Here is a 20,216-nt window from a genome sequence, read left to right on the forward strand (position 1 = left end):
ATTTAGCTCAGGGAACTTTTAATGGCTTTTTTGTTAAGTGTTCTAGTGCTGTTGATGGCCAAATGTAACAACAATTTGAAGAAAAAGTCTTAAAAATAAAAAAAATAAAAATAAAAATAAATTAAAATAAATTAAAGCCAAAAAAAAAAAAAGAGTAAAAGTCTTGACATATATTTCAGCTTTTACGCATATATCCATTTGCTCAGGCCTTTTTGGTATGTCTTAATCCTTTTGTCTCCAGGCCCGTAGCTGCTGTCAGTTGATATAATGGCCTTATGTAATGCAGAATTCTCAATGAAATACCACACATAGGAATTTAGATACTTCTTGTCGCCTAACTGGAAGACAAACATAATCATAGGATTAGAGTGGAGGGAAGAGGAGGAAAGGGAGTAGAAACCAGGCATGAAAAATCACAATAAATATTAAATTACTCTAAAATATCCACCACAATTAATATACTTAAAGTATCTTAAGACTCAGTGTCTTAGAACAAAATAAAACTAACCCCAGAATTTCATAGGAGTAAGATCCTGAAACCTGTCGTGTTAAATCTCATCTATACTGTTTGTGGTTGTGAAGGGGACAAGTGTTTGTTCAGCAGAAACTAACCTGTTCTGTGGAAACTCACATTATTGTTGTGGTGACTATGATTTGTTTTCTTCTCGGTAAGTAGACTACATGCCACTGGCTTGAAGTGGGGATCGAGAGAGGAGACAGTGTCCCAGTCTGCCTCCTGTCCCCAGCACATCGGCATTTTTCCCTTAAGAGAGTGGCATAGCTCACTGCCCCAACTTGTGCTTTCTTTGGCATTGTTTACATTGTTCTGAGTACAGGGGCAGGGGTGGTGTTTATTTTTATTTACTGATTTTAGAAAGAGAGAAACATCAATTTGTTGTTCCACTTATTATTCATTCATTGGTTGCTTCTTGTATGTGTGCCCTGACCAGGGATCAAACCCACAACCTTAGCTCTAACCAACTGAGCTCCCCAGCCAGGACCAGGGGCAGGGGTGCAGGTGGTGGTGGGGTTGTTAAATAAAAAGATGAAACCTGAACCCCTGGAGTAACTTTGGAGGATTGGAATGTTTTACTCCATGGATAAAGGATAGTAAGTTCTTATTCCACAAGAATGAATTTCTGGCTACTGCTTTTATGTGCAATGAGGAAAGGATTTTGTGACTTTAATACCTAATTTCAGAGTAAACTGTTAAATTATTTTAGCAGCAGAGAACTTGAGGTCAGCCTATGGAAACAGACATCATTTCCATTAAACCCGTACAAGAACAAAGAAAAGAATCAAATATGCCCTGATCCAGGAGTACATGTCCTGACCTTTGTGTTCTGTGGCGTTCACAATACCAGAGTTCACTAGTGTGCCCTCCGGACACATTTCCCCCGCAAGGCACATGACGGCTTGTGCTCATATCACCGTCTTCTGAAGCTGTCCGTGGTTTTTCAAATCGCCCCTCCATAGACTGTTAGGAAAGAAGTGTTCACGCAGAAGACAAAACAAGGATATGTAGTTAGTACATCCACTACCTCCCCTTATCTTCTAAGACCTGATTTCCTTTGTCTGCTTAGGAAGTGGTTGTGTGCCTGTAATTGCTTTTACTTATTCATTTGTTTATAAGACTAGTTGTTTTTCTAATTTAGCAGGTGGCAGTAGAGAAGCCAGTGAAAACATGTCTTGTTACATGCCTAATAATAGATGGTTGGTGGAGTGATATTTTCAGTGTGGCATCTGGATACATCTGAAAAACTCTGTAGTTCTCAGAAGCCTTGTCTGGGTCCTCTTTGTTCTTGACTTTTGGGAAATAGGATGACCCCCATCAGTGTTTTTGTTAATGGCCACTAGGTAGAGGCCTTTTTCTATTCTTTTATGAGCACCTGAAAAAAAAAAGGAGAGGAAATAGGAGAACACAATGAGTTCCTACTTCAGGCTCAGTGGTTCATAACTTATGTATCTGGATTACCTGGAAAACTTAAGAAAAACGAAACACAAATTTAGTTGGTCTCAGGTGAGACTCAAGCCTTTTCATTAAAGTTTCCCAAGTGATTCTAATGAATAGCCAGGGCTAAGAATCACTGACAAGCCTGTGGTTTTCAGATTGTTCCCCCTGAGTTCCAGAGTTCCTCAAAGTGTCTTAGGGGCTACCTTAAGAGTACAGACAAGCCCAGACCTGCTCAGGTGGTTGGGCTTTGTCCCCAGAGCAAGGGGTCACAGGTAAGATTCCCCTTTGGGGCCCATACCTGGGTTGCAGGTTCCAGTCTGGGCTGGGGTGTGTACAAGAGGCAACTGATCAATGTTTCTCTCTCACATCGATGTTTCTTCCCCTCTCTTTCTTTCTCCCTTTCCCTCTATCTAAAAATAAATCTTAAAAAAAAAAAGAGTGCAGACAAATAAAGTGGGCTCTTGGCCATTTCTATCTCTTCTGCCTACACAGTTCCAGCTGTTGTCTATTTTATATATCAGGCCTATACACAGGATTTCATTTGTTAAATAAGAAGGAAAGGATGGTTTCCACAGCTTTGAAGGAAGAAAGCTTTTGAACCATGGCTCTGGACATAGGTCTTAACACAAGAATGGCAAAACAGACATTTTAGATCTAGTTTTTGAGGATGGTGAGCACTGAGTCCTTTCACAAGAATCTGTATGTCATGTAGCCTCTGAAGAATGTAGCAAAAAAAAAAAAGGAAATCTTTTAGTAACAGATAATAGTACCTAGTGACCTAGTCCTTACTCCAAATGAGAAAAGCCCTGGTCAGTAAAGAAAGTTAACTTGCCCAAGTAAAAGTCTAACGCTCACCACCAGAGGCCTAATTATCACAATGTCTTTGTATTGGCCCACATGATTTTTTCCATTTAGTCTAGCGTTCTAGTCTCTAGTTTACTCCAGTCCCACCACTCCACATTGTTTATACTCGACCAGTTCACTCATTTGTTTATTTATCTGCAAGGCCTGTCCCCTGAAAGCATTTGTGTTTGTAGACCCTACAAAGCAATTTGTTAGCAATTTGCTCTTTGCAGGAATATTTTATTTGATCATTAAAAACAACCTATCTGTACTTGTCGGGTACAAAATGCTATAATTGCATATCCGTTTCTCCAGAAACATGCTTAATGTATAGACATGTAGTAGTCATTGGAAGAACTATCTTTTACTTCACTTTCTAAAAGAAAAATAATGTGGCTTTTATATAAGAGGATAGTTTGTTTGGTGTTAGAGCTTCGTACAAAGTTTATGGAACGTATTCAATTTTAAGTATTTTATTAAATCTATTTCCAGAAAGCCATATGTATACCTACCTCTTGGTAGGCTAGATTACATTTCTTTTTTATGTAGGTCAGATCAAATCTAATTAAAATTGTTCTTCTGCTTTATCTTTTATTGTTTAAACACTCATTGCCTTCTGTGGTCTCACTAATGGACTAATTTCCTGAGATTATAAATTGGCATGCTTTCATTTTCAGATTCCAACCTCTCTGTCATCATTTTTCCAGTTTTTTTGATAATGTTTTATGCTGTATCACAAAACAAATTTCTCCTTCTGAAATCATTTGTCCCCTTTTTAATTAATGAATAAGCTATGCATCCAAGGATATTTACCCTATGGCACCAAATTTCATATTTTTAAAAAGCAGCTCTGCCTATTTTTTTTAAGTTGGCAAGTTACTTTTACTTTTTCAAAAACAGTAGTTAATGCCCATTTCCCAAAGCAAATTACTAAGAAAGTAAATTTTTTAAAAAAATTCTTATAGCAGTTCTATACCATAAAATTGCTATTAGTGCCAATTTTTTAGCAATTATACTCTTTCTTATTGTAACTTACAACTTGGACCAGAAAAGTATAGAAAGAGCATAATTTTAAAACATACAGCATAACTTTTTTTTCTTTTTGTAGCATTAATCTTATCACTGGTCATTTAGAGGAACCAATGCCAAACCTTATAGATGAAATGACAGAAGAACAAAAAGAATATGAAGCCATGAAACTTGTCAACATGCTTGATAAACTTTCCAGGTATTGTATTCCCATCCATTTTTTGCTTGGTTTCTAAAAATGTTCTATTTCTTTGTCTCTCTCACTGAGAGTTACCCTAGAACAGCACCTCTGGAAATCCATGCTGATTGGAACAGGGTGGCCCAGGCAGCAGCAGTTAGGTCTTTTGGCTACTGTGGTTTCCTACATGTGCCGCTTCTGGATGTGCATTCCTAAACACTCCAGCTCTCAACGCTGGGACCGCAACTACTACATCACTCTGACGTTTAACCAACTAACCTCCCTGTCTTCAAAAAGATGCTATGAGTTAGGTTCAGTGATTTTGCTGCTTCTTGTATTTTTTGTTTTAGTCTGTTTTGGTTTCTGTTTCAAATCATGATGCTTTTTTTCTTTTTTTGATGTGCAAATTTGCAATTCTGTCTTTTTGGGTTGCTGAAACGAGGAATTCTAAATTGTTGTGCACCCACCAGGAAAAGTAAAAAGGCATAGCTCAAATGAAAGCTTTTCTGAAAGCATGTGCTTGTATTAATTAGGGGTTCTAAAAACAATCTCCCCTTCTTGCTTCATATCTCCTTCCCCTCCAAAAATAATTCTAAAAATAATTAAATATATACTAATCAGCAACTAGTAGTCATCTTGGAGGAGTTATTAGAAAATATTAATTCCTTTCACACTTGTCTGAATTGCTCTATTTTCTAGTCTTACATTGAGTCACTGTCTCCTTTAAGCCATCTTGAGTGAGTGCTTCTGTGTGTTGGTGGCAGCTGTCACTTAAAGGTGCATTTCTTCTGTTCATCTCCTTTTTCACAACTATGTAAAGGCTAGTGCCCCCTCAGTCAAGAGAAGTAGCAACTAGAATAGGAAAGCCAACAGTTAAAGGGAAAGGTGTAATAAAGAATCAAGCAGAGGCTAAGAGCACAGCAGGAGGCTTAGAGTAGAAATGTTTGAAAATGTGGGGAGTGTGACAAGTATGGATGGGTATCCAGAACTATGCAGAGTCTGAGCTTCTTTCAGGTGGTGCTGGTAATGTGGTGGGAGTTACTTAGAAGTAAGTAGTTTCATCATCTACAAAGCTAGTGTGACGAGAACCTGGTGACTTCCCGTTAGTCTCTTTAAACTTTCATCATTTCCCAAGGTTAGAATGTATAGCCAACTGCCAATGCTCACAGTCTTCAAAAGACATTGTTGTCTGTTTGTAGATGACATTCCCCATACTTTTGATAAAACAGACAGACATGTTCCTTCCCTGAATGGATTCATAAAGATAAGATACTGATATGACAGACCTATAGGAGGCAGAATAACAAGTTTGGAATGAATATATACAAAAATGGGATTTGCGTTGGCTGTTTCCAACCAATGAAACAGCCAACACAGTGAAACACAGTGGTATAAATGAAACAGGAGGAGAACCTACAGAGTCCCTCTGGTAGGAGAAAGAAGTGCTGGCAGGACCTGAGTGGAGCATATTAGTGTGTTAGAACAGCAAACCAGTTAATTACACAAACACCATTTCATAAATTATTTCAATAATATGAGTTCTTAAAAGATAACACAAATGCTGGTCAACTGGCCCATATATCTGTGAGTAAACTCCAGGTTAGGAAAGTAGGAGATGGGGGATAGAACTACCTAAGGTAATGCAGTGTAATTTAGATACTGGACTTACTGAAAGAGACAGGACCATATCATAAGGCATGCCTATAAAAGAGACAGAAAACAGTGCCAGGTCCTTCTCCTTATTGTAATCTCAGGAAAATCCACACAGTCTAGAAGCTGCCAGCAAAAATACACAAACGTCAAGTCTGAAATACCAAGCTTCTAAGCTTCCACTTAATTTAAACTATGCCTCAAAGGAAACACATAGTCGTCCAGAAACACCCAGCAGAGAGATGCCCGACTCAGTCTGAAGGGGACACTGATTTTTACACAAAATGGAGCAGATATGTCTTGTGTTGGCTTTGCTGGTACCGATTTCACTATTAAAGTTGAAGCTAAAGGCAACTTTGAGAATAGTCCTAAATCACAGACTTTTTGCATGTGGTGGGTTTTTTACATTGTTTGCCTTTATGTTCTTTCTAACATTGGCTCTCACTAAATAACAAATCAGTGACAAAACCTAGTGGAGATCAGCAGTGGGCATTCCAATGCAGGAATGCAAAGAATGAAGCCATTCTTTGTGCATCTTACATGTTTGTCTTAAGTTTCTCCTCACTTTTCACTGTTGTTGGTTGTTTTTGTTTTTGTTTTTTGAGATAAACAAGAAGCCATAAAGCCAAAGTAAACTGCATACAGTACAATTCAGGGAATATTTATTAAGCAGCTATTCTGTGCAAGCTACTGTGCTAGGAAGATGAGGGAGACCAGTGAACCTGACAGTCTCTGCCTTTGGAAAACTCACAGTCTCGTGAAGGAAATGACTGTAATCTAGTCTAGAATAGGAATTCTAGAATACACAGTAGAAGAAAATAATGATAAAGTAAGGACTGTGTTGAACTGTAAGCACCCAGGAAAAGGAGCAGTTCATTCTGTCTGGATGAATCAGGGACTTTTTCATAGGGACGGTAGCATTTGTGCTGATCCTTGAAGTGTAAGAGGTGTTTTAATAGACAAATGGAGAAATGACCATTCACTGAAGGTGGAGGGAACCTTACTCTTGTTAATAAGATAAATCTTTGGTATTCACATACTATGTCTTTCTTCCAAAGAACTCAAGTTATTTTATCATTATTTGATTAATATATTATCAGATTTATCATTGGGGGAAGCCAGACCCAAAGAGTTGCCCCAAACATTTCCAAACTAATGGCTGGTGATAATTCATTTCCTTTAACAGTTTACAAAACACTTCACATACATTCTTTTTCTAGCTTCATAGTAAATTGAGACTAGGAACTTCTTTCCAGAACTCAAGACCTTTGCTCTGTCCACTGTGCTATACTGTGTCTGTCTGTTAGAGTCAGTGTTTGCCAGAACACTTCCTAATCATCCTCTTCAGCATTGTGCTGCTGGTTAGTTCCCTCAGCTGTCACTCTAAGGATGTCTGCATCCTACCAAGTCTTTATTGCACTAAAAGTGTACTGTAGCTTTGTGTGATTAACCTTCCTTCTCAAAAATGAAATCATTTTCTCCTGGGCCTGAACTGAAAGGCATGTGAGTAAAGGATAGGGTTGGAGGTGACGTGGCCAATGAATGGACACTAGACACTTCCTTTTTTCCATCCGTAGGAGAGCAGATGTGAAGGACCTGCACCAGGATGGTGGTTAGCAACAGTGGCCCGTGCCAAAGCTCTTACCAAAGTGATGACTAAGGTTGGTCATGCCAAATACTGTTACTGAGCCTGGTGTAGGGGATAGGTGATACTCACTACCCAAACCTTAAAACCACCAATGCAAAAATTAAAATTACATTTCCATTTTGCCTCCATGCTCGACATAGCCACTGCCTCAAGGAGCTCACCATCTAGCAGCTTTATCTCACCTAGATTCCCAAGGACATGGAGAGATTAGTGCTCAGACATTTTCTTCCCATCAAATACCAACTGACTTAGTAGTATTCTAGGTGGTGTGTTTGTTGGCTTGTTTGTTTATTTTTAAGTGTAAGGACTGTATTTGTGACAGATGTAGATGAGGGGATTGGCATTGGACCTAGAGGTCTTAAGAGTTTGAGAATAATCTGAGCCCTGTTAATCCCATCATGTCTAGCTAGTACAGTGCCTTGTATCCCGTGGTTTCCCCAGTGTGGAAGGAAATAACACAGCTGCTCCCCCAATCTGTAGGCAGGTTTCCTGCTCTGTGAAATAGCCTGTATGGTTTAAGACTTTAAAGTAGACTTTTGACAGTTCCATTTTTTGGACAAATGTCATAAAATGCAGGGCTAGAAAAGAATTCCATAAAGGTTCTTTGGCCCATGACTGGCTAGTTTAAATATCCGGGAACATAATTCCTTTAATATAGAAAGATAATTATAATATTTATCAAACATAAGCATTAAGGCCTGCGGCATGAGATTATAGAAAGCTTCATTTAACATTTTTAATGTGAGAGCAGAGGTGGAAAAGGAGGTGAAATTTGCCTGCCTGGCCACCTCCTCTTTCTTTCTCTGAATTGAAAAACACCATAAGCCCCTGCAATTTAAGCGGGAGATTAGAATGGGGACTGTGTGTGGTTAAGCAAGTCCACTGTGGCTAATACAATTGCATTCACCTTAGCTACAGCACACCACTCGTATATAATAATGGAGCCTCCTCCAGAAAAAGAGGAGAGAGAATTGATTGGCTTAAGTTTAAACTAACCAAGGGAAATAATATTTCAAGTTTGTTTGACTTGTCTAAACCCCTTTAGTTCCTTATTTGGAACCAGGAATGATTAATCTTATACCCTACTCTTTCCCCATCACTGTTTAATAAGGTACATCGCCTTTTTGCCTATATATTCTATGAAAATACTTTAAAATTTACATTTATATAAATAAATAATAATTTTCCCATTTCTCTTCTTATCCAATTAATTAATTAATTGCTTGTCATTGTGTGGTATTGGGGACATGGCTTTCTTAATTAATGCAGGTACCAAATATGGAATAGTTCTTTTTAATCCAAAGATTATTTTTAAACTTACTAAAGCTGGGACAGTTGATTTATGACTAAAAAGTAATAATTATGTAATCTTTTCCTTAAAATAAGTTACTTTACTCTGTTTACAAAATAACAACTATGATTACACCCATCTTTTTGAAGAGCTAGTGAAAGAAATGCTTTTCAGGTACGTTTCAGAAATGTGGTCCCATTTTTAAAGCATTGTGATACCTGTTGTAGGTACGTTGTAGGCACGAAAGTATAAAGATCTCAGTTATTTATATCAGAAAATCCTCTAGATCTTCTCTGTCCAATAATGTGACCGCCAGCCAGATAGAACTGTTGAGCACTTGAAACGTGGTCGGTCTGAACTGGGATGTCCTATAATTGTTAAATGCTCAGACTTTCAAAGACTCAGTATAAAAAGAGAAAGTAAAATATCTCAGTTGTTTAATATAGATTTTACATTTGAAATAAATATTTTTTATATGCTGAGTCAAACCCAATTTATTAAACGTATATCTTACTTTTCCAGTGTGGCTACTAGAACATTTAAGATTACGTATCTGGCTTATATTTTGTAGCTTCCACTGTATTTCCATTAGATAGCACTCTTCCAAATCATTAACATACACTGTAAGGTTGCTTGGAAGTTCAATTAAGGGAACTTGGATCCAGGTAAATTAATATATCTTCACAGTGGCAGGGGAGGATTAACTTGAAAAACTTGATATTATTATATATTATTAGGCTGTTGAGGGCCCTTCCTTTGGCTAGACAACTCTTAAGAAGGACGTCATGCTACCTTTGTATTGCCTGTTGGTAGTCATTGCTCTTTAACTCTGTGGTAGGAATGATTGCTTTGAGCTCTTGGTTTAAGCACTAGCTGAAATGGCCTTCTATTAGAGAAATATCAAATAAGAATAACCCTCTGGTTATTTGCTCTATTAGTTAGTTACCCTCCTCATTTAACTTTTAAGGCTACTTGGGGGAGAACATGTAAGAACTTCTGTTTCTACTGCTTCATTCAGTAGTGTCAGTTGGCATGCTGACCTCTTATTAATATTTATTTTGCTAATTTTGACAATAGGGTAGGAAAATTCTATAAAGAAATTACCAAAAAATAATAAAGAACCACTTGCACTTAAGGAAAAAACTGAATTTTATTTTTCTAGCACTACCCCTAACTTCTTTCTCTGCATTTTAACCATGCCATTTAATGTGAGGCAGGTAGCAAATTTTTAGAAGCTTTGCATGTGTTCTTCTAACAGAATTGAGAACAGTAATAAAAGACTAATATTTATATAGTGCTTTAAATTTTTTTAAAAAGTACTTCCATATATATCATCTCTATTAGTAATTGAAACAGCCCTGCGGAGCAGGCAGGGAGAGAGGCATTGTACTGGAGAGTGGACGGGACCAGTGCTTACATGGCTGGCCCAGACGACCCCAGGACTCAGTTCTCAGTCTTCAGACTCCAGACCATGCCTTCTGAAAATTACCAACACCTCCCCAAAATTATTCAGTCTGATTATTTTAAATAAGAAATTCTAAATTTTAAGCAAGTGCAAAGCATAAAGACAGACAGTAACCATATTTACCTGAGAAGAGAATTAAGATTTGGAAGACATTTTTCCTGTTCTTCATTCCATAGTTGATTTGAGCTCTTTTCAAATATCAGGTCAGGAGCTAAATAAATCACCTATATTTTTAACAACAACAACAACAAAAAAAAACAGCTTTATATAGAATAAACCAGTCAAATTGCTATTGTTCTTTGTTAATATAAGGTCTGTTTTTTTAATATAAGGTCTCAGTTTTGAAAAGAATGATTATAGGTATTCTGACAAATTCTGTTATTTAGTGTGATCACATTAGGAAAACTTAACTTTAAAAAGGCTTCCTTCCCTTTGGGACTCTTTAGGAAACTCCCTGTTGCCTTCACAAGGTAGAAGGACATGGTGTGGACAATATGCCATATTCATTTGTCTTGGGGGTGATATTTGTATGCTACATGTTTAATCTTCCAAACTGTGCCCAAACCCAAAGCATAATAGTGAGGGCTAAGGAAACGTCCTCAGAATCATTTTTGAAAGATGCAGCCTGAATACCTGGAATTTGCTATGGAAAAGCCACCATATACCTCCTACCTATTGGGTTAGTGGCTTAGTGGAAAATCGGTATAACCAGTCAGCACTAGGAAGCCATTAGACGAGAGGCACAATGAAAGATGAAAGATCAGGGTCCAAAAGACACTTTCATAGCATATAACTGAACATGTTCACCAAGGTCAAAGGTTGTAATATTATTTGGGGTGGGGGGGAGAGAGTTAAAAACACTTATAAGAATATCACAAGCTAGTGGGAAATCCATTGTACTTCAGTGAATTATGGACTGACTGTTCCAGTGATCCTGAGACCTTGAAATAAGATGCACTTTCAGACGTGGGATTATGGCAAAGATTGCAGAGCTTTCTCCAGGCTATCTCAGGCTCCATTCTCGCAGGCATTTTGGAGAAAGCTGTGTGTTAATTAAAAGGCTTTATTTATATACCAGTTTCTCATCCTATCTTTCAGATGTTTAAAGGAATTAAATATGAAATGGCTAATTTGAAATGTCAGGCTTCTTTTTTCCAAGCCAACCTTGCATTAAGAGCAGGAATCCCTGTGCCAAAGAAATGGTTCCCAATTATCCTATCCTGGGTTTTGTTATACATTATACAGAAGTCAACAAAACAAGTATGTAACAGAACCTGCCTAAATAACAGCCACCCTCATTAAAAACAGAATTAACCAGGGGGTGATTGAAGGGAGCAATGCCTTATAGGTTCCCCCTTTTCTTCCTTTCTAATCATAGAACAAAATATGTTACATAAAAGGATCGGAACTATTATGCAGTAGTACTCAATTAGAGGGAGGTGAATAGGTCTCTAACATACTGTTTTATCAAAAGAGCAGACCGGTGTTTGCATGACTGTTGTTTCATTACAGACCCTGTCATTAATTCCATGTGTCAATACTGCCCTGTAGTACACAGAGCAGACAAGAAAGAAGAGCCCTTGAAAACAAGGGAATGATTTTTGAGTCGTTATCAAGCTAAGTGGCAAGCGGGAAGCTGAAACTCGTATAGGTAAATTCGAAGGGACTCTTGGGAGATTTGCAAGTGGGAAACAAGAATGCATTTTACCAACTGCTTAATTATGTCCTGTTTTTCAACAAGTACACTTGAATTGAATGCTTTGTTTGTATTGCACAAAAATATGTGCTGTGGGCAAGAGTATTCTCTTGCTTCCAGGTCAAGTAAGGTGTTTCATACACATACACATCTGACCTATTCCGTAATGTGCGATTGGGTATGTTACTTTCTGAGCCCCAATATTGCACTGTCATTTCTGGGGGAGAGAGTTACATAGGAACCAGAAGCCCTAACAAGTGGAACCTTCTCTAAGGTTCTGAGAAGTTACATAGGCCCAGGCATCCCAGAGGGCCATACTTACAGGGAAGTGGTGGCTTAGGAAAGTGTTCACATATATTTGGAAATATACATATATACCAGGAAGTTTAAAATATGGTATAAATCCCATAATCTCCCACCCCTACAACTTTAAGAAAGTTTTGTTTTTGTTTTTTGGTTTCCATTAGCAGTCCTATGGGTTAGACTGGGGCAAAATAGGGTTTCCTTTCTTGGACGTGCTTTATCTGTGTCCTCGTGCCTGGCCAAACCCTTATAGATTATGGTTCCTTACCGTTCAGTAAGATCAAATTTCTAAATGATGTTTCGTTCCAGTTGAACATTCTTGGAGGCTTATCTCTTCCCTGGCCAGATGCCTGATCAGATGAGAAGCCCGCCATGATACTGTCACAGTGCCTAGAATGGGCTCTTTGTCCAGTAGACATCACTGTACTTTTTGATGATAACGAGGGCAGTCTTAACTTGTGTTAAGGCCTGTGTGTAGCATTGAAGGTAAGTATGAAGGAGTTGTTGCTGTATATCTTAATCCTGATGCACATTTCAATACACAATATCTCTGTTTAACCATGATGTACATATATCTGACATCGAAGCCATCCTTTTTAGATGGGACCTTCAGAATTTAGGACCAGTCACCCCTCATGAAACGGCCTGTTTATTGAGGGCCATGATTGAATTTAGATCCTTCCTTGTAACCCTTGCCATTGCTTTGATTTACTTTTGTAATCATTCCAATCATCTGATAGTTTTGCAGAAAGGATTTCTGGTCTTGACGTATGTCAGTGACAGGTAGGTAGGATGTTGTGTTTGACTTGTAGGCTTAGAATATACTGATTAAAAACAAAGGTTTAGCAGTATTGAGTTTTAGTGTCTTAAAAACCTAGCAGCTTTTTATAGAGATCAAAACTATTTAGTAGCGTAATATTCAGACTCTGAGAATAGAATCTTGGGGATCATTTGTCCAACCCCTTCGTTTTATAGATGGGGAGACTCAAACCCAGAGAAGGGAATGACTTGCCCAAGGACACCCAGCAAGTTAGTGGAAGATCTGAGATTAGAATCTAGACGACCGGATGCCCCACATACAAGAAGCTGAGTCCACACCAATTAGTAGTTGGGAGTTGCAGGCTGTGTGGTGCAGAGGAGGCCTGACTTCTACTGGACGTCACAATGTCTGATGATACGGACTCATTGGTGAAATAATTAATTACAGTTAAAATAATATGAGAATGTTTCCTGACAAACGATTCTCTACCATTCTCCTTTCACACTATGACCCGTGTATTATATTCTTTCACTGAGTACCTACTGTGTGCTCCATCTGATACTAGATTCACAAATCACAGCCAGATAAGACATGGACTCTGCCCTCAAGTTGCTCACAGTCTAGTAGAGAACGAGAAGTCCCTGGAAAGCATTATGCAGAATTTCCTGCAAGATGCTAATACTACCTGTCCTAACTCTGAGGATCCTGATGATGAAAGTGAATCTTCTACACAAAAATCTAGCTTTCTCTTGGTCGTGGTTTATTTATTAGGAAGCCCATAAAACACCATACCTTTCCTTTCTGTGAAAGTGCAAGATAGTGTCAACTGCAACTAAATTTAGTTCATAAGCACTTATTGAGGAGCTGCTATCTGCAAGGCACTGTGCTAGACACATAGGGATATGAAAATTAATGCATAGAACACTTTCCTTTTAATGTCAGTGATACTGTTTCATAGCTTTCCAACTATGTAATGAGAATTATTTTTAATAAAAAATATTCTTAAATGTAGGGCCCTTGAAAGAGAAGACAAAACCTCCTCTGTACTGTAATCCTGACTTGTCAGCCTAGGATTTCAGTCTCCATTGAGATTCTTTTTTGTGCCCCGTATCTGTTTTGAGCTTTTTTTTCCCTTGACTTCAACCAAGCAAGCCTGTTTGCCAGTCCCTGCACACAACTAACTATTGCTTCTGTGCCTTTGCTTGACAAATTCTTCTGCTTCTGGGATGCCTTTCTCCCCGTGAGTCCATGTTCATCTCTGCTGTTACAGTCTGGCCCTGAGTCCATCTCCTGCAAGGAGCCCGTGGGCGGCATCCCCATCTCCTCCCGTGTCCCTCCCACATGTTCATGACTGGCGGAGCAGCATTTCTGTGGCATCCATCAGTGCTTCCCATTCTCCGTCCATACCTTGCTGATCTGTCTACAACAGAGCTGATGAAATGAAACAGTCCAGTATAACCAGGTCATTTATCAGACCTTTTAGGAGTGAGTTTCTATATCCAGGTTTCATTTTGCTATTTGTGGACTGCTAGTTGTATGATAGAAAGGAAGAATACCAGAAACGTTTGTTTAAGATGGCAGTTTGGAAAAAAAGGCTGGGGTCTACAAGAAAAAGTAGTCACATATCTGTAAGCGAACCTCTCTCTTTCTGCTCCCAAACAGGGCGAGATCTCATTTAAACAAATTTCAGTTGCAATAAGGGTATATTGAACTGCCGGGCTAGGGAAAGCAGGGCTTTGCCTGTTAATCATCTCAAGCTTATTGATCTGCTGTTCTGTAATTCTTTTAATATTGTTTAATATGTGTGTGTGTTTCATCATCTGAACTGACTAAAAGCTTCTTGAGGACAGGGACCATGTCTTTTATTTGCTGCTGCATACCCTCTCCGTTTAATTCCCAAAGAGTGCCCTAATGAGCTTGGGGAAACTCTGCGTGATCCCGTGGCAGGAAATGCAGCTCGTGGGTTGCAGCTACATTCCAGCCACTGCACTGTGCACCTGAGATGTGTCATGACAACTCAGCGAGGTGGGTATTTTCATCCCAGTTCTGCAGATAGAGAGTTAAGGTCTTAGTGCCCCAGGATTAGAACCTAGGGCTTTCTGGCTCTAAACCTGTATGTGTCTTTCATTATACCACAACAGTAACTAATATTTAGGACTCCTTTACAGTTCATAGAAACCTTTCATCTGCACTTTTGTTACTACTGCTACTACCACTATTAGTACTATTACTGCCGCTCCTTACATCATCATCAGGAAGTAGTTAGAGCTAGCATTCCCATCATTCCCATTTCACAGGTGGGGAAGCACACTCAGAGACTTGCCCACGACCACACAGCTGGTAAGTGGAAGAGCCAGGACTTTGCCAACAAACCTCCTGGCTCCAGATCTTTTTGTTTCACTACATCACATTGCTGCCTGAATTCATTTGCACGGTGCACTGTTATGTGGCCAGTTATCACTGACACCTCTCCTGCAGAAGTGTCAGTAAGCCCAGCCATCCCATGGAGCCATGTGGAAAGGAAAATAAGTCTTACCCTCGGAGGTGCTTCCATGTCAGTGGAGGGGTGAGACAAAGACCCAGAAAATAAATGCGTGTGAAGAATAGTTCACAAGTGGGAATTAAAATACAGGGTAAAAAAATACAGTGTCTTTTTTTCTGTAGATGAATTATGGGGCATAAAACTTTTGAATTGTTCTTAATTATTTCCATTGTGAAACTGGATTAAGGAGTAGGGGTGAAACTGATGGGCATGATTTGAACACATTCCTCCTGGGGCTTGAATGAGAAAGCTAGCTACTCTGTGCAGTTGGTACCTAGCCAGCATCAAAGAAATGCAGTAGTGTTAGGGGTGGTGGTATATCTGCCCAGTAATTCATCCCTATCTTGGTAGAATTTCTCTAGTCTCATCTACTTCTACCTACCCCAGCCCTTCACCCCACCCCATCTTACTGTACCCTCAAGGCACCAACTTCCTTAGATCTTTGAACTTTCTTATCGCTTAATGTTTCATTCCCAACAGATTGTCCCCTTTTCCTTTTGTATCAGTTATTAGTAAATAATGTCCAATGTCATAAAGTCCTCCAGCACATAGTTAGGAAACTGTGTGATAAAAATACAGATATACATAGTATATATCCTTGCTGGAGAGAAGTTTGAATGGAAACATCATTCTAGCTCTCCACTAAACATTTCCACTTGGCTGTCATGCAAGGACCTCAAGCTCCTCACGTAGTAAAGACGTCAGCCTCTCCTGCCAGAGCTGCTCTCTCTGCGCCGTTCTTGCTGCAGTGAGTGGTGTGACCGTCCGCGTGGTCATCTGACCTGGAAGCACAGGGACGCGCTGCTCCTTACTCTCTTTCCCCAGGCAGCCCCCTGCCCTTCCAGTGGATCACAGATCTACGCAGAAACGTAGCCTTGTCTTCCCACATCACAGCCGTAATCCAGCTTTCTGAGTCCTCTCTCACACAGTTTCAGTGACATCCTGTTGACTTGTTTCTCTGCCACCAGTTTTCCCTGTTCCGGTGTGTCCACCACATGCCACTGAGGACAGTTCCCTCTGAGCCAAGCCAGACCGGGCATTTTGGCAGGGCAAAACCCGGGCACCTTGGGCTTTTAGGACACTTGATCACTAGACCCCAAACTACCCTTACCTCTTGCTGTTCCTTCGCAGACCCTCACCACTCCACAGACACCAGTCTTTCACAGTTTTAGAGAGCAGAGACAGAAAGAGCGTAACACAATCCAAAAAGGTCTGCAAAGTCACACAAGCAGATGGGGCCATACAGAGCCCTTTACACCGCCTCCTTTGCCTGAAATGCCCTGTGCCTGCTCTGCCTAGCACAGGACACCTCATGGTGTGCCGTCCCCACCTTCCCCTGGCAAGCTGGGCTCTGCTTCTCAGGAGCTGCCACAGTTCTTTTTTTTTTGTGAGTGTCTTGTAGCATTTTGCCTCATTCTGCTCTGAGTTGCTTTTCATGTACATATTTCACCCACTCAAATGCAGTACCTGTACCCAGTCTTCCTGGTCTCCCTGGTATGTGACGTAGGTCCTGGCACACAATTATTGAACAGACACTGAGCGCACCCTGTTCAGCTGTTAGAGCAGCTAGCCAGGTGTGTGTGCTGCAGAGAGCACTGGACTGGGAGTCAGAAGCCCTGTGTCCCAGGTCCAGCGCTAGCACTAGCTCTGTGACTTTGGGTAAGTCACTCAGTCTCTTCTTAAAGAGGGGGTTGGACTAAATGATCTCCAAGGCCCCTTCAACTTTAAGTTCTATGATTCTGACCCCATTTCTTGGAGCAGGAAACATGTTTCCTACTTTAAAATATTCAGGATCCTCAACTTAGCCAGTCAGCCATCCATATTACTTATTTTTCAAACTCTCAGACATAGTCTTCCAGTGCTAGCCAGAGATGCTTGACTAGGCTACTGTTGGCTTATCAGGGACCACTGAGCTGTTCTTACCCCACGTCAGGATGTCTCACCGCACCTGCAGCACTATCACACTGTTGGGTGGCCGGTCCTTCCCAGGAGGGAGCCCTCTGTGCTGGCCTGCGGGGACCACAGCAAGGAGGCAAGAGGAGTGGAGATTGTATTGTTTGCCTCCACATCCCACCAACATTATAGCCACTGCCATGTGGATTCTTGGTTGTAGACGTGTTCAGGGGATGATGCCCATATCTGTGAGAACTATGTTTTAAGCAGCTCATGTGCCAGTTCAAGGCTCCACTTCAAGTGCACTGCTGACCTTCAGGGGTAGAAGGACTAGAGTTAGCAACTCAATAGGTACATTTGCCATAATCTCCATGTAATAAATCTGAGCCTATGAAAAGATTAAATAAATCCTAATGCTTTTTGATTGGCTTAATCAATAATTAATCATCTTGAGATGAGGCTGTAACTCCTGGAGTAGATATAATTGGATTAGTTGGAAAGGGGCAGTTGGGAAGCTTTGAAGAGATTAAAATGGCTGTCAGCCTCATAATTAAACTGCCACAAACAAAAGCAATGGTGTTTTTACAAAAGAAGGGGTGGGGGGAGAGAGAGAGAAAGAAGGAAAGAAAAGGGAGGGAGAAAGTTAGGGAAGGCCAACTGATTTGAAATGAATCAATAAGTACTTATTTATCACTAGAGATTGGGGAGGCAAAAATCAAATCTGACATGTTTATTCCATTGAATGAAATCCACACGTATCACATCAGCCATTTAATTGTATGCCTGGCCCACTGGGACAGGTGAAATTTTGGTAGCTTCAACTTCACCAAAACAAAACAAACCCACAAAAGGGGAAAAAAAGTTAATTATTAAAAACAGAAGAGACCTGCTCCTTGTCCTGAGCCCATTTAGACCTTGACTTCTCATACTTTTAATTGGCTTAGGAGGTTTGGCCTGTGTGAATGAAGTCTTTTATCTCCCTCTTTTTCTTTCCATGCCCCTTTCATCTTTCCTGTTACAAACACACAGAGAGCTTGAGGAAAAATACTTTGGTTTTTAAAGACTTTTCTTTTTAAAAGGATGTAGAGTGGGGCGGGAGGGAGGGGTGTGCGTGTGATGCTGGTGAATACTTTTTTTTTTCTTTCTTTTATCTCTTTTTCCAGAGAGGAGTTGCTTAAACCAATGGGACTAAAACCTGATGGGACAATAACGCCTTTGGAGGAAGCACTCAGCCAGTACTCAGTCATCGAAGAGACCAGCTCTGACACAGACTGAAAGCATCACCTGCTCAACTCTCAATATTGCTTTTATCAGCATCTTTTCTCTGTAGCTCCAGGGGAATCTTTTCTCTAAAACATTTATGCCCTTGCTTTGGCTAGAAACACATTAACTGGTTTACTCATTGAGAATCCGGCATATTGAAGAGGTGACCTGTGTTTTCGCGATACCGAGGCATTCATGCAGAGCTGCAGTTGGATGGAGTTGCAGGGGCTGGCAGCAGCAGAATAATGCCATCGCATCGGGACGGAACTGAAGGACTTCATTCTTTACAGCAACCCGGGCTGAATCTGGCAGGTCCCTTTGCCAAGATTCTTAGCAGAAGATTTAGCTGCGTCCTTCCAGTCACTTGTGTGAGCTGCCCCTTCTGAATCTCTCCAGCAGGCGGAGGCGCGTGAGAAGCAGAATGAGCTGCTAAATAAGGGCTGAGGCAAGTGACTTGTGAGGTCAGGACCGACTGCAGGGAAGCCAAGCAGCTGCTCCATGAGCCTAGCCCCACTCTTCATTTCAGTTTTATATAAATAAGTGGAAATGCGCGCACACCACACACACAGCCCCAGACTTGCAAACTGATTACACTCTAAAAGTTTGTATGTCTCTAATCTAGAACTTCAGAATACATTTCTCCCTATAAAGAGTTATAAATGATGGTTTAGTTCTGAGGCAGCTACAAATGCCTATTTATTCCCTCACGTACCTGAACACTAGTACCGTGGAGCTGAACCCCCATCTGTATCGTCGCATGGGGAGCATGCATTCTGAGGTCTAATTTAGGGTGCCAGGAACACATGTCCTCCAACCCAGCAGAGGGAATGGGGATTCCCGAGTACTGGGAGTTCTTCTGTGGCCTCTGCCAGGGCTGGGATGGTCAGCAGCACCCTTTTGTACATACAGGTCATTCATATGTCACGTTTTAAATTGGGGACTGTGTGTGCCGGTGTGAGTGTGTTCTACCTTTCTACCATATGATCAGTTTAATGGTAACCTTATTTATTTAAAAGAGAAGAAACACAAATAGTTACTGTTAAACTGATTAAGGCTGTTTATTTTTACTTTCAAAATTGGTCATATGAAGAAGTAGAAAATGAATCAGTGAGCCTGGTTAATCAGTGGCTAAAGTTGAAAAGGGGTTGGTTTCCTTTTGTATATGTATGTATGTTTGTATACATACATATATACACATAGATAATGTGCTTAACCACTGCCTTTTAAAACTTTAAATTAAATAAAACGTTGGGGTTGATTCAATTCAGCCATTTGTGTGTGTTTCTTTATAGATACATGGGATGAACAACACCGTTTCACAGTTCATGCTTTTCCAAGTGCTTTTACCTCCATTGTCTCACCATAGTAGCCTTTTTAAGGATAGGTACATGCAATGTCAGTGAAAAATGTCATTTATCCAGAAGTCACTTCTCTGGCAAAACAACAAATCAGGAATTGTTTTTAAATGCCTTTGAGCTGCCAAAAGAAATGTCAAACATTTCTTGCAGTTTACTCATAGGAGAAAGCCTCGATTTCTTTTTGCCTCTTTACTAAAATTTGCATACATTTCAAACATGTTTAGTTATCTGGCTTTCAAGTCCATGGAAAAATAGCAAAGGAGGAGTGCTGGCTGGAAGGCAGGCTTACTGAAAGCAGCGATGGCTGGACAGGAAGGCGGCGAAAATGGATACAGTGCTCCAG

General features: G+C 40.2%; 1 protein-coding gene across 7 annotated transcripts in view; it reads left to right on the forward strand.

The window, feature by feature from the left end:
* The window catches only part of RIC8B (RIC8 guanine nucleotide exchange factor B), a 102,594-nt gene extending 82,812 nt beyond the window's left edge, over positions 1–19,782 (forward strand). For 2 of the 7 annotated variants that reach the window (XM_045186809.3, XM_024579149.4), the window contains 2 exons: positions 3,906–4,025; positions 18,416–19,782. In XM_045186809.3, coding sequence (XP_045042744.2) covers positions 3,906–4,025; positions 18,416–18,527 — 232 coding nt within the window. In that variant the 3' untranslated portion in view covers positions 18,528–19,782. Of the gene's footprint in view, positions 1–3,905; positions 4,026–7,231; positions 7,316–11,570; positions 11,710–12,366; positions 12,544–18,415 lie in introns of all 7 variants that reach the window. The other 5 variants (XM_045186811.3, XM_024579151.4, XR_006653804.3 and 2 more) reach the window with 4 other exon arrangements.
* The last annotated feature ends 434 nt before the right edge of the window (positions 19,783–20,216 follow it).

Source organism: Desmodus rotundus, chromosome 3 (assembly GCF_022682495.2).
Source record: "Desmodus rotundus isolate HL8 chromosome 3, HLdesRot8A.1, whole genome shotgun sequence".
NCBI classification, from domain to species: domain Eukaryota; kingdom Metazoa; phylum Chordata; class Mammalia; order Chiroptera; family Phyllostomidae; genus Desmodus; species Desmodus rotundus.